Below are 14,824 nucleotides of genomic sequence, written 5' to 3' on the forward strand. Positions count from 1 at the left end.
GCGCCTGGTTTTGAAGAATTTGTTTTTTTCCCCCATCTTGATTCTGTAGCTTGCAGTGAGTTGCATACGCCATCGCTAGATCGAAAACCAAATAGTTTTGTAGCAGTGAGCGTCACCACCCCTCCTCAGGCGTTCTGGACGAAGCACGCACAGACAGAGATCATTGAGGTGGGTGCTCTGGGGGCCTGGGATTTGCTGCCATGGTATTCACAGCCTCACTGGACACTGCTCCTTTCTGAGCATCTTAGCTACAGTTGTTTTTATGTAAGTTGTTGGTTTTACAGAGTTTTCAGTACCTTGATATTTTTCATTCCACTCATTTGCTATGTCCTTGACAGTTATTGATTAACTATTGATGGGTATTTGGAGCAGTGATCTTCTAAGGTTCATTGCCTCTTAAGAGGCCTAATTCTTCCTTGTCATTTCCAGCTGGCTGCTACTTTTAAATTCCATAGGGTTTAATTTGGAATTGTGCTCTTTTTTGGGGAAGGAGGTGATGGTATTGGGGATTGAACCTCAGGCCTCATACATGCTAAGCAAGCACTGTACCACTGAGCCTCATCCCTGACCTTTTTTATTTTATTTTGAGATAGGATCTCACAAAGTTCCCCAGGTTGGCTTTTGGCTTTCAGTCCTACTGCCTCAGCCTCCCTAGTAGTTGGGATTACAGGAAAAAAATTGTGGTTGTTAATCAAAATTTGGAAGATTTCTGTCTATTAATCAGTCCTCTTACTGGCACATATCCTTAGTTTTGTTGGTTTTTATTTTTATTTTTTGTTTTTCACAGTAGTGGGGATTAAACCTGGTCCTTTCACATGCTAGGCAAGTGCTCTACTACCAGGCTGCATCCTAGTAGTAGAGACAGGTCTTGCTTGCTAATTTGCTAAGGCAGGCCTTGAACTTGTGATCCTCCTGCCTCAGCCTCGTGAGCTGGGATTATAGGCCTGCACCTCTGCTCCTGGCCTATTTTTACATCCTTTTGAATTTTTAAAAAGTACTTTTTTTGTTGTAAATGGACACAATACCTTTCTTTCTTTCTTTTTTTATGGTGCTAGTGCCTCACATGTGCCAGGCAAGCGCTCTACCATATATGTTAACTCTACTTTAAATTAATTTATACATTTACTGAAAAAATTTTACAAAATCCCTTAAGATAATTGATGCATCACATAAGTTGCAGTGTGAAATTCCATAGGGTTTAATTTGGAATGTGAAGAATAACCAACTAAATTAAACTGCATTTACATTATTTTTACATTTTCACATAAAGACATAATAGTACATAATTTTACATAAAAACAGTTTTACATTTTGGAAGCTAGAGTATTCTTTTAGTCTCTTAGAAACTTGTTTCCAAGGTTAGGTCAACTGTTGTGGTTTTTAGCACTGCCCACACATCAAGCTCAGTGAGAGGTAATAACACAGGGGCAGAGTCCCTGTCCTCGGGTGTTCCCAGCCTGTGAGGGGGGAGGCAGAAAGGAACAGGTCCACCTCCATACACAGCACCGTGGGGCAGTGTAGAGTAGCACAGTGAGGCAAGCCAGGACACGGGGACCTATCCAGCTCTGAGGGTCAGTGCAGCTTCCTTAGAGGGGCTGGATGAAATTCTGCCCCAGCAGGTCCAGGGTGGAGCCCAGGACTCTATTCCTCACAGACGCCCAGGTGATGCCCACGTGGCTGGTCCTCATGTAGAAGAGCTTGTTCAGTGGTAGCTCTGCAAAGGCAGCGTGATAACAAGCATCATGTGGGTTTGGGAATAGCTATCCTGCTTAGTATGGGCTCAGGCAAGGACAGAAGGACTGGATGGCCAGAGAGTTGGTGATGTGGCACACAGCCAGCCACTGCAGGCTGCAGGGAAGTCACATGACCAGGTGTCCTGATTTGGACAGGTGTTTGGGGGAGTTATGCAGGACCTGACTTTGGCAGAGGGAGGAAGTGGAAGGAAGGATGAATGTGAGAGAGGCTCAGGAGGTGGAACTTGTAGAAGTTCATGGCTGCTGGGTGGTTGACAGTGATGGAGAAGGAGGCACCAAAGCAGGCCCACAGGTGTTTAGCCTGCTTGGAAAGAGTCAAGAGATAGCTTTACCATGGGCGATAGAGGGAGATTCCCCAGGAGGGTCTGTCCAGCAGACATCGAGAGACTGGAGCTGGAGCTGCAGAGAGAACCCAGCCAGAGGCCCAGACATCACAGCATCACAGCAGGTGCAAACAGGAAACAATACAGTTTAGCTATGGTGTTTCACACTGCCTGAGAAAGAGGATAATGTAAAGCCTTGAGGGGCAGGGCTATATTGCCAGGAAATAGCCACCTATGATCTAGAAACTAGCAGCTGGGCCTAAAAGAAAAATAGCTGTGGGGCTGGGCTGGGGTTCAGCAATAGTACACTTGCCTGGCATGTGTGAGGTACTGGGTTCGATTCTCAGCACCGCATATGAATAAATAAAATAAAGGTCTGTCAACAACTAAAAATAAATATTTTTTAAAAGGAGATAGCTTTTAAAAGTCAAGCTTTAATTATTCCAAGCAGAGGAGTCTAGAAATAATAAGTCATTTCTTCCTCCCTGTTTGTACATCTTAAAGAAACAGCCCAAAGTGGTAAGTCCAAATGTGCAGCACATCTGAAGCCATGACACTGAGAATAGGTGTACATGTGGAACACGGTTTCACTTTACAAAATTCCTCCTCCTGAGTGGGAACCTTAGAAACGAGCCCACAGTAGCAACTTGCACCGCAGGCCTGTTTGTTGTGGTCTGGATCTTAACAGTCTGCGAGAGACTGCATTTTCCTCTTTGGGATAGCAGATTTTTGGTCTCATACTGCCATTACATTAGGTACTCCGAGTCAGTAAAATGTTAGTTTCTCATTCTGAAAATGTTAGATTACTTCAAAAACAATTATTTTTTAAAAATCCAACTCTGATTATTTTCTTTTTTCTTCTAGGGAACCAATAATCCTATATTTCTGAGCAGCATTGCCTTCTTTCAAGACTCTCTTATCAATCAGATGACACAAATCAAATTATCTGTATATGATGTCAAAGATAGATCTCAGGGAACAGTTAAGTAACATGCCATGGTTTGTGGAATTTTCTCCCCATTTTTACAGTTATGTAATCATTTGAGTGAGTGGTGAGCACAGGATTGATTTCACTACTGGCTCACAAAGCAACTCATGTCTAACACATTTGTCTTTGGGAATTGCTTTCTGAGCATTCCTCGTGGGCTTCTAAGATGAGTGTGAGATGGCTGTGGGAAGCAGCACCACTCCCCTGGGTGTGGCAACTTGACCAGAGGCAGATGAGTGCACTTATGCTTCTCTCTCTCTCCACCTCCTCAGATGTATTTACTGGGCTCTGGAACATTCGTTGTCAAAGATCTGCTCCAGGACAGGCATCACAGGTTACACTTAACACTAAGGTTGGTATTTGCTCTTATTTCTTTGAAAAGCTCTGGGTCCAGGGACAGGTGGGGAAAGGCCCTACTTTTCTGAGAGGACACCCTGGCTTCCCCAGAGACAGGTCTGAGCCAGTGGTGTTTTCTGCTGAGGTGAGGCAAGATGAACCACCCTTCCCATCAAAGAGCCGGTCAGGATGGAAATTTGTGCTCTCTGTCGGACATATGAGCACAGCTGTATCAGATCTAGAGGGCACAGACCTGATAATACTAAATGTAGCTGTCATCTTCCCTTTCCCAGTAATCTCCTATACAGGGAGGATTTTTTTCTGCTTTGTTCATTGCTATTCTAACCACCTAGAACAGGGCTGTGCTCAGGAAGTGTTTGTTGAATGAGTGAATGAATGAAAGGTAAACCCCCACTGCATCCCTAGACAGGAAGATGAAAGGTGTCAAGATGTCAGTCCTTCTCCAAGTGATTTTAGGGGCAGTTCCCACCCAAACCCTGGCATGTTGTTCTTTATTCAAAATCATGTAAAAATTGGACATATATTGCCTAGGGGAATAATCTAAAATAGCAAAGAAAATTCAACAAAGTCTCTGCAATTTTGAGACATTTGGAAGCTACCATAAGTAATGACAGTGTTGGGAGCATTGGCTGTCCAATCTGCCCACAGGATGAGAGCCCTGCAGCAGTCCTGGGTGTGTAGGGAGAACGCAATGCAGTAAAAGGAAGAATATTGGTTAAAACTAGAGCTCATGTGAGGGAAATTGCTGTTGAGGGAAAATATGTAGGTAGATCAAGTGCCAGAACTAAATCTAGTTGGATTAGAGTTACTTGTGAGAAGTGGACATCTTCCTTTGGAAAAGGAGTTCAAGGACTTCTCTGGGCATGAGAGCAGTGAGAGAAAGTCACAAAGGAAATGGTCATTAGATATGATAAAAATTTAGAACCAGACTGACTCAGACATCATAAATGAAACACTTGGGGCTCGAAGGTGTCCCTGGGGTACTGATGGATGATTCAGATGGGCACAGCCATCACCCACCCTGAGGGACCTTGCAGGTACAGACAACCAGGGCTGGGGTGGCATGGGCTACATCACTTCAGGATGCAGGGGCTTCAGGCAGTCCTGTGTGGTCTCAGTTTGCCTGGAGTCTCAGCCTAGGCCTAGTGCTCTTGAAGCCTTGAGGGTGAGGTGGGAAGGAGCAGAAAGTGGTCCATTGCCAGAAAAAGATACTCTTTATCCCTGAATCTGAGATGCACCCTATCACCCCTGAGCAGTGACCCCCGGGGCCAGTGGTGGCTTCTCGTCAGGGAGGCCCCCTCCTACTTCACCAGGCGCATCCACACTGTCCCATCAGATGCAGCCCTCTCTTGTGCCCCCTGGTTTCCTTGTGTGCCTCTCCCAGGGCGGGCACATAGCAGTGACAGGTGACTGACTAACCAGCTGGCTGGGTCTTGCCACTCCCAGGACCCCTGAAAAGTTCAGGATGGCTGAACTTTGCTTTTAAGCAGAAAAGACACACTGTGACAACCCTCACCAGAGCACGCTGCTTATTGCAGGTCTGCAGAGAGTGATCGTGTCGGCAACATCACCGTGATCGGCTGGCAGATGGAGGAGAAGTCAGATCAGCAGCCCCCTGTGACCCGGTCTGTAGACACTGTCAATGGCAGGGTGAGTAGGCCACCTCCTTCTCTCCCTCAGAAGGACTGGGAGGGCCAGTCAGTTGGTGTTGGGTCTGGGCCTCTGTGCCTGCTCCTTGCAGCTGCCCTGCAGGACACTCAAATCCTCCAGGCATGGCTCCAAGGAGGAGGAGAGAGCGAGGACTTGGCCTGAGAGTGTGAGTGGAGAGGCTGTTGAGACCAGGTCATCCCTTAGATTTTGGTAATAACTCTCCCCAGACACACATAGACCCCATAGTCACCTCGTACACCCCATCTCCTCAGGACCCACTCCTCTCCAGCAAGCACCCTCCTGCCCATCCCTCAGTCAGAAGCCCTGAGCCCTCAAACGAGAGCTCTAATTTAAGAGTTCCAACACTGCATAGTCCTGGTTGTAAGGTCTGAAGGTGTCTCATCTTACTCAGAATGTGTCTTGGCATCATCTGTCCTTCCCTTTTGTTTTGCACACCACACCACTGAAACCCAAGGTGAAGTGAGTGAGGAGACGCATCTCTGAGGAAAATAGGGTGTGCGTGGAGTTTTCCGGGTGCCCGGGGAGGGGAGCGACCTTGGCATGGGCAGCCCCACTCCAGAGCTCCTCTGTGGCGCGGGAGGCCCCCTTTCTGCTGAGCGCACTGGAGTAGGCCGGGCCTCATGCTTTCCTGGTCCTGTTTTTAGATGGTTCTGCCTGTTGATGAGAGCTTGACTGAGGCCCTGGGAATCCGATCCAAATATGCCTCACTGCGGAAAGACACTTTACTGAAGTCAGGTAAACAGCTTCCTTGGTTGGTGCTCTTGTCTACTTGGGCCCTGATTGTCACCTCCCTGATTGTCAGTGTGCCATTATTTCAGCAGTGCACAGAGTTTGAAATACCTAGAGGAAGGGTCTCTTCCTCCTTTCACCCTTTCTTGTTTCACATTGGTTTAGTGACTGCCACTCCCCACCTCTAGCCCCTTGCACTTTAAAGTTAGTTACCTTTTCTGGGACAAAAAGGTTGCTTGTCACAGGGGAGGAACGTTGAGGCTCAGTGGCTTGGTGACTCCCTTGGAAGAACAGGAGAGACTTGGGAGCATCAGCATCGCTGAGGGCCTGGGTGGAAGGACCCAGGAGGCAGGTCTCATCCACCACCTCTACCTCCCCCACCTTCTACCTCAGTGTTCGGGGGCGCCATCTGCCGCATGTATCGGTTCCCTACCACCGATGGCAACCATCTGCGGATCCTGGAGCAGATGGCGGAGAGTGTGCTTTCCCTACACGTGCCCCGGCAGTTTGTGAAGCTCCTGCTGGAAGAAGACGCGGCCAGGTGAGGCCCCACTGAGGGGCAGCCACTTGTCAACCTACATGGTGTCCCTTCCTTCCCGAGACGTGGTGGGCAAAGGTGCACTGGACTGAGTCTCTGCCTCTGCTTGCTCATCTGTATCCCAGCTCCCAGGGCAGGACTTCACACGGTGGTGTGTCTAAGACCCAGAGTGTGCCCAGAACTCAGCACTTCTTCCTGCCCTCCCCCTTTCTTCCTTCTCTCCCTGGCCTTCAGGAAGTTTGAAACAGCTGCCTTGTGGTTTCCTAGCTTAGGGCCACAGAGGTGGGGCCTCCACAGGACTGAGGAGGACCTGTCCAGGCACTCTGGCTCCCTGGAGCAAGGGTCCCGCCCCCTCAGCCCCACTTATCCCAGGGCATACTCCATCAGTCCTAAGGCCTGCAAACTTTGTCTTCTGTCTGTCCCAGGCTGTCATTTCCACTCCTTATTCTAAAATGATGTTAATTATCAACACCATAGAACAGAAGCATGAAAGACAACAAGACAACCAGAATCCCATTGTTCTAATACAACTATTTTAATTTATTTCTTGAAAAAAATTCAAACTTGGAGAAAAATGGCAAGAATAATGCATTGAATGCCCAGATACCTTTTATCTATTTTCACCAACTGTTAATAGTTTGCTTACTTTCTGCATAAACGTTTTTAGAAGTAATTTTGATTTCTAAAATTTTTCTTAGTTTTGTCCATCTTTGCCTATATTTTCATAGGTGCAATCTGTTTTCCCATGTATCTTCAGTTTTCATGTTTTAGTTTTCAATCATGGCATGCTTTCCTGTTCGGTGTGGTACAACTGGAAAGCAGTCATTCATTGGACAGGTGCTTTAGTTCAAGAGTTGTGGTGGTGTCAGGCAGTGTGGTCAGTGGGGCACCAGGTGTGGTCGGAAATGGAGAACAGGGAGCAGTATGCAGGAGAGCCAGATGTGTCAGTGAGTGTCAGACATGAAAAGGGAGCAAGAAAAAGGGTGGTCAGGGCAGGCCTCAGGGAGGTGGCAATGTTCAACTGGCACCTGGAATATAGGGAGCAGCCATGTGCCACACAGGGCAAAAATATCACAAGATAGTGGCCGGCAGAGCCCCTGTGCCCAGGTGTGACCTCAGACCAGGGCTGTTCCACCATGGTCCTGCCTGCACTGGGTGTTCTTGTATGTTAAATTTGCTATTTTGCTAATGATAAAATGGCAAAACTTTTTTTGTAACTTTAAATAACTTAGTTGATTCCTAAAAACTTTTATTAAATTCACTCCCTCTGCTGCTGATGTCCTTTATGGAAGCTGTTGCTTTTCGTGTGTGTGGTGCTTAGTACTGTGTTTCTGACTGTGTGTTTCAAGTCCTCTTGTCATTAATTGTCTTCAGGGATTAGCTACTACCTTTCTGTGATGAGGGATTTAGCTTTTATCCTTCCTCAGTCCCATTTCCTAATACAGTCATCCTTTTTCTTTAATTCTTCTCGTGTGTTGCTTTTTATGCTCATGAGTTATTACCGTTGAACTAAGGAGTTTATATTTGAGCTTGTGCTTATTACACAAGTTGGAGTTTCCTGAAGATAACAATCCCTCTTTCTTCCCTTCTTCCCCTTCACCCATCCCCTCCCTCTAGAAGACGAGGCCCAAGGCAAGGGCAGTCTGATTCAACCAGCTAATGACACAATGCGCCACTTTCAGATTCAGACAGTTCCTCATATCCACAGCAGTGAAAGGAAGATTATGCCGAGGTGCTAGCTCCTCATGGTCCTTTTCCCACATCCAGGGAGGAGGACCTTGGGACAGAGGGGCCATGGCTGCAGCACTAGCTGAGCTCTGGGCCCTGCTGCTAGGAGCCAGCCCTAGGCTGTAGCTGAGAAGCTCAGAAAGCCTACACCTCATCAGAATCTGGGAGATGAGGAGACTGTCCTGATAGCCCTGAGGGGAGATGGTCTCTGGCAGTTATTCACATGCCTCCAGTGCTCTCTGATGTGGAGGATGGCATGCAGGTCCTGCCTGTGCCTGAGCGGTGTCCCATAGTGGAGCTGCACTTGACACCTGTCTTTTCCACCTTCATGTAGTAACCCTTGAGCAGTTATCTGAGTTCCTATGAAAGCTTCTCTGTTTCCCGCGGTGGCCAGCGGGTCTGCCTTTCATGTAGCCGTCTGTCCCCCCACTCCCTGGTTGCCCTTTAGACTGGCAGTGTGACCGCTGACCTGGCCCTCTCTGGGCACCAGTGCTACTTCTGTGCACATTCTGTGGCTGGCCCCATGGCCTAAATGTATCTCACTTGCAGAGTCTGTGAGCTGGAGGAGTTGGGGGAGCTCTCCCCTTGCTGGGAGAGCCTCAGGCGCCAGATCGTCACCCAGTACCAGACAGTGATCCTCACATACCAGGAGAACCTGAGCGACCTCCATCAGTACAAAGGTGGGTGTGGCCCGTCCCCTCCAGGCGCATATACTTCCCACTTGCCCCACCAGAGACCTGGAACCCAGGTGGCTCACATACTCACTGACACTCTTGAGTGGGTTTTTAAAAATAGATTTTCATGTAGGTGTGAATTCTTTCACATGTTTTTTTTTCAGATGTTAATTAAAATAACAAATGTGAATTGCACGGAAAAGTCCTTCTCTGCTCTTATCTGCCAACACAACCACTGTAGGATGAAATTTAGGGGAGATAAGATTACAAGCTGTTATTGGTTCATGTAGTTTCTTCATCTAATACCATTGAAGCGACCAAAAGGATATAGGCTATTTGCTTTGAGGCAAAGCAGTTTTGTAGATTTTCTTGTTTAAATATTCATTGAACATAGCAATTGTCAAAAGACTCAAAGAAGAAAGCTAAGTGCAAACATCTTGCTTTTTCCTTTTCTTTTTCTTTTTTTCTGGCAGTGCTGGGGATTGAACCCAGGGCCTCAGGCATGCTAGGCAAGCACTCCTCTGAGCTGCCTCCCCAGCCCACATTACACCCTTTATTCTTTAAAGATGCCATTTGATTTTCAAAATACTTAGAAAGCAGTTCTTAACTCATTTCCCTTTTATTCTGACTGGAAACAATTTTTTTGTTTTTTTTGCGATTTATTGCTTCAAATTATTCTATCTTCATATTATTCTATCTTCATATTCTTCCCTTATTCCTCTCTACATAATATTTTAGGGTTAAAGGAAAAAATCATAAGCCCTTCATGTAGTTTTGGCAAAGAACATGTGAACCTGTCCACAACTTTGGGTGGAAAAAAGCCAAACTGAGGTCTTACAAGATGGTGGTGCATAGGCTGGATCTGAGCCCGAAGAGCAAGTCTAAGTGTATCACTGAGAAGTGGCAGCATTTGCTGAGGAAACCGAGGCACTTACCCATGCTCGATGAGTGTTACCCAGGAAAGTGGAGTCCACATAGCCTCGGGTTTTCTAGAGTAGAGAGCTGCTCAAATGTCAGTGGCTTCCAGATACTTTGAGAATCTTGTTAAAAATCAGGTCTGGGTTCTACATTTCTCTTAGGTCCCAGGACACACAGGCTCCTGGCCCAGAGGCTCAGCATGAGTATCAGACTCTAGGGAGTAAACTCCTGTGACAGAATGCAAACCACACAGCTGCTGGGCTGCCATCTCAGGCTGACAGTACAATTCATGGTTTTTCACTAGATGGGTTATTTATTTCTTTTCTTCTGATTATCATTTCAGTTGTCATCCCTTCGTTTGGTAGGCATGAGGTTCTTAGTTACGGATTCTAGATTCTGATCAGAGAAATAAGATTGTGGAGAGTGGTTATAAAACATCAACCAGGCTTCCTAATGAGCCTGGCACACAGGTTGCTGGTGAGCTGTGTGCCCCTGAGGCTGCAGTTGTGCTCTGTTGCTCTCCTGTGGACCTGGGGGGACGAGCAGACCTTGCCATCACTTTTTAGGATTGAGATGTGTTACTCTAGCCAAACCAGTTGTTCTAAAATCTTGGGCTGGGACAGTCTCTAGGGTTGAGACAGGTGGTCTCTGGCACGGACCCATTGCCTTACCTGGAGTTGTTGACAGTGTGCGGCACAGACTCAGATCTCTGAATTGCAGGCTGATTCGTGGAAGGCATGGCCTCCTTCCTCCTGTGGCTTTCTGAAGCTGGTTCTCCTGGCTGGTGAGCTGCCCTCCAACCTACCACCTGGAGACGAAACTTGCTCGTGTGCAACTCAGAGTTTTCTAAGTCAGTCAGTATATGCCTGCCTTCCTGCAGCAGCAGCAGTGTGCTCTTCATGATCTGCTGGTGACCTTCATTTTCTCATATTCCATTTTTTAGGTCCCTCATTTAAAGCAAGCAGTTTGAAAGCAGATAAAAAGTTAGAATTTGTTCCCACAAACCTGCATATACAAAGGATGAGAGTTCAAGACGATGGCGGATCAGGTACCTACTTTTTGGCCCCTCTTTTTGAACCACATTACATTTCTTTTTTTTTTTCCCTGAATACTTGGTCCCTGGGCTACCCCACATCTGTCCTAGTTTTCCTGTGTGCTCTACTGCTGGGTGACTCCAAGAAGAAACACCTCCCTAGGACCTTGGGAAGGTCCCAGTTCAAGAGCCCAGAGCCTTTGCTCCTGTCTCTCCTCCCTCCAGCTTCCTTTTGTGCTTCCATGGCAGAAAGTTGCCCGCCATTCACCCTTTCCCAGGAAGGGGGAGAACGAGTGTTGCGCTAGCTTCCTGCAGCCCCATGTGGCCCACCCAAAGCAGAGAAGCCCTTTTGCGGAGCCAGAGGAGCAGTGCTCCTGCAGGCCCCCCAAGCCTCAGGCTGTGGAATCAAGGCAACCAAGGTTGCAGGGGCAGCATCCTAGATGGTGTGCCTCTCTCTGTAGCTGGCTGTCCACAGGCCTGAGCCTGAGTAACAGAGGTGAGCTTTCTGTCATTCAGATCAGAACTACGACATTGTCACCATTGGAGCACCAGCAGCACACTGCCAAGGTTTTAAATCAGGAGGTCTCCGCAAAAAGCTGCACAAATTTGAAGAGACCAAGAAACAGTAAGTAGAAGGAAGGGGTTTGTGGTTCTTGTACAGCTGTATGACGCTTCTCAGTTTAAAAAAAAATAATAATCTAAATACAATCACAAACATCCAGCCATTGAATCTGCTTTGGCGTGGCAGGACCCTATGCTGCTGTGTGTGTGTGTGTGTGTGTGTGTGTGTGTGTGTGAGAGAGAGAGAGAGAGAGAGAGAGAGAGAGAGAGAGAGAGAGAGAGAGACTGAGCTGGGTGGGTGATGGCCCCACATTGGTGGTCCCAGACCTTCAAAGTGAACAACATTCTGTGATCCACCTTTGAGTGATGCTTCAGGCAGCAGCCTGTGTGCACTGTCTGCTGACTCGGCTTCCTTTGTAGTCCCACGCCAGGTACTTGAACACAGAAATATAAAGTCTGAGGCACATTGTTTCCTTTCCTGAAGGAGAGCCTAGGTGAACATTCCCAGTATTGAAAAGATCCAGGGGTCTCATGAAGCTACTGTCTTGAGTAGGAAATTGCCAGGCAGTCAGGATGGGGAAAAGCATTTCAGACAAGGACGTGGTGGACGCAGCCTATGCAGCAGGGGGAGAGGAGCTGAGGCAGAGAGCTGGCCTTGCTGCCAGCCTTCAGTAGACTGAGCTAACACTGGTGACCAGAGCTTAGCAGATTTGGGCCTGACCCTGTTAAGCTCAGGGACTTTCCCAGAAGCAGACAATTCATCAAGCACCATTTGGGTGAATCATATCTGGAGCAGGCCCACAGAGGGTGTAGGAAACACGGGGGTGGGGGGCAGCAATCCACCCTGGGTTGGGGAGAGCCCTAATCCCAGGTGTCGTGTTAGACACTGAGGGGCATTTCTCAGTGATCATCCACAATGTCTCCAGGAGTAAATGGATTGAAGGGTACAAGTGTAAAAAGTGGAGATGCTGAATAGAAATAATCTTGTGAGATCTTTAACAGACTGCGGAATGAGGAAATAGCACAAAGTTCTCAGGTGGGGAGAATATTTATGACTTGAGCATGTGGTTAGGCCAATAGGGCAGATACACCTGAATGAGGTGGAACAGAAGAGAATGCTGACAGAGTGGCTTCTGAAGAAGATGAAGGGGCAGACCATACAGTTCAGCTCAGCAGGGTCAGGAAGAGTGGATGGGGTTGCAGAGAGGATTTTGAGGTGGGAGGAATGAAATGAAGTATTGGGGGAAACCTGTGCTTGTGATATTGAAAGGTCTGAGTGTAATCAGTTAAGATAGTTTGAGGCCAAGTGAAGCATAGGCCCAGGGAACATCCAGAGAGTCCCATCAGTTGGCCAGGGGAAGACAGGGAGAAGAGCTTATGCACATACCAGAGCTATTAGGCTGTTGCTCAACTGCTGCCATGGCCAGGAGTCACAACACTGCTTGGGAAAATTGACCATCGTCTAGATGGGGTGGGGCAGTTTAGGCCAGTGACCAAAGGTGTCAGGAGACATCTGTTGAGTGTCACCGAGGTGGATGAGCCTGGTTGGCTGAGCAGCAAGCTGAAGAGAGTGCACAGGGAGGACTCCCCGTGTAGACAGACACACAGGTGCCTGAGGCCCGCCAGGAGCAGAGTGGTCCTGGAGATAGGAGAAGGAGAAGCCAGGAAGGCCTGGGGTCAGCACGAGGGGCCCAGCATTCTCTGGGAAGCCCCACATAGCCTCCTTGACTTTGACTCATCCCCACGAAGGGCTCTTCTTTTTGCAAACAAACCAGATGACCAGACCTGCCCCAGCATTCACTGTCCCCAGTGTTCCTTTGGAGAGCAGGAAGAAGACGACGCTTCTGTGCCCACCGCAGCTCTGCATAGCCAGCAAGAAAGCGTGTCTGTTGCACTATTGCATGTGCCATGTGGAGCGTGTGTGTGCGAGCTGAGATGGCGCGGGGCCCTGAAGGAGAGCGCCCATTTATCTGTGTGGCTAGTCAAGAGGGGGCTACCTGGCTATCCCTGTCCCAGGAGGGTCAAAGTGTTGACACTTGATTACTCTGCATGTTCACGTCAGACTTTATTTCCTAAAGTGCTCTGCAGGGGTTTTCAAATATATAACACAAGTTTCTATCTAATTTCCTACCAGTGTCATAAAGTCACTTGTAGGCAGGGTTTTGTTGTTTGAGCTTTCCTTTAATGCAGGCCAACCGTGCTCCCAGCAGGCTGTCTCCTGGGCTTGAGTTGCTTCAAGGAATAAGCATGGTGGGCTCACAAGTTTATCGTCCCTGTAGTTGGGGCCTCAACAAATAATTTTAAGTATTTTGACAAAAAAATTAACTTGGCTTTTTAATTTTTTATTTGGCATTTGGTATTTTCTAACAAATCGCTAATATTTCATTTTGGTTCTTTTCTTTAGCAGTTTTGAGGAGTGTTGGTGAGTTTTCTGTCGTGGAGAGAGTGTCTGTTTGGGTCTCGCTTTCACGCAGAGAAAGCCTGTGCTGTCCCCTGCCCTGGCCAGGGCACTGCTTCACCCCTTAGTGCCATCTGGGCTGCAGTTAACTCACACCCTTGTAGAGGAGCTCTCCCTTCCAACTGCAATGTGCTTTGATGATGAATAGCCAGTCTGCAGGGAACTGTTCACCTTTCCAACCTGGCAGCAAACCTGTGCTGCCCTCATTCTGAGACAGGGCCTGGTTTTTGTCTCCCAGGATGAGGAAGATCCCAGACCCATGGGTATGGTTGGGAACCCCTTTCCATCTTTTACAAGAATCTTTTCAGTTTTCATATCATCCCCACCTCATGTACAAATGAATCCAGCTTACATTTCCATGATACTTATTAATTTGTGCAGACTTTTAAAAGGATCTTACTTGGGTCAGTTTTACCCCTTTAGGGGGCAGACCTATGACCGAGTGACTCTTTCCACTAGAGAACTAGATGGCAGCCAGAAGCCACCAAGTGTACACCTAGGGTTCTCCTCCACAGCCTCAATCCCAGACAGGAACAGGGCCTTTGCACTGGTGCTCCATCTGGAGCACCTGCCCCTTTGGAGCAGATGATCTGTGAGCCTCTGGGCCACATCTGGACCCTGCCTGAGGTTTCGGGGCTCTACTAGGAGCATCTGATAGTAGGAAGTCCTAGGGACACCCCACACCACACTGAAGCCTCTCCAGCTTTCCCCTGAGGAAGGCCCTTCTCCCAGGGGTACTGAGGGAGGGTGGAGGGCTCTTGGGGAGGGTAGCTTCTGCTCTTCCCTTCTCTGCCAGGGCCTCAGCCTCATCGAAGGCTCACCCTTTTCTACAGTACAGGTAGAGGGTAGGAACATCAGGGTTAGGTCTGAGGGCTGGGAAAGTGGGCCAAAAACTCAGTTGCCCTTTGGAAGTCCCAACTGAAGTTATCTGGAAAGTTCTTTAGTCCTTCCCTCTTAACTGAGGAGACTAAACCTTCCATAGCCCAACTTGGTCCTGGTTACTCCCACCTCTCCACCTTCCTTTTCCCTACAAACAGGACATTCCTGAGACAGGTAGGGAGCATTTCTGACTAAATTCAGTCAGAGACTACC

The 14,824-nt window shown here is 48.0% G+C and overlaps 1 protein-coding gene across 16 annotated transcripts in view; it reads left to right on the forward strand.

Annotated features, from left to right (window-relative positions):
- Nucleotides 1-14,824, forward strand: part of INPP4A (inositol polyphosphate-4-phosphatase type I A) — a 135,799-nt gene that overhangs the window by 83,040 nt on the left and 37,935 nt on the right. For 12 of the 16 annotated variants that reach the window (XM_081263787.1, XM_081263786.1, XM_081263789.1 and 9 more), the window contains 10 exons: nucleotides 50-168; nucleotides 2,942-3,058; nucleotides 3,338-3,417; nucleotides 4,961-5,072; nucleotides 5,738-5,828; nucleotides 6,216-6,363; nucleotides 8,638-8,768; nucleotides 10,624-10,728; nucleotides 11,230-11,338; nucleotides 13,679-13,696. In XM_081263787.1, coding sequence (XP_081119913.1) covers nucleotides 50-168; nucleotides 2,942-3,058; nucleotides 3,338-3,417; nucleotides 4,961-5,072; nucleotides 5,738-5,828; nucleotides 6,216-6,363; nucleotides 8,638-8,768; nucleotides 10,624-10,728; nucleotides 11,230-11,338; nucleotides 13,679-13,696 — 1,030 coding nt within the window. The remainder of the gene's footprint in view (nucleotides 1-49; nucleotides 169-2,941; nucleotides 3,059-3,337; nucleotides 3,418-4,960; nucleotides 5,073-5,737; nucleotides 5,829-6,215; nucleotides 6,364-8,637; nucleotides 8,769-10,623; nucleotides 10,729-11,229; nucleotides 11,339-13,678; nucleotides 13,697-14,824) is intronic. The other 4 variants (XM_081263784.1, XM_081263791.1, XM_081263779.1 and 1 more) reach the window with 1 other exon arrangement.

This window comes from Spermophilus citellus, assembly GCF_964194105.1.
Source record: "Spermophilus citellus genome assembly, chromosome: 13".
Taxonomy (NCBI): Eukaryota; Metazoa; Chordata; class Mammalia; order Rodentia; family Sciuridae; genus Spermophilus; species Spermophilus citellus.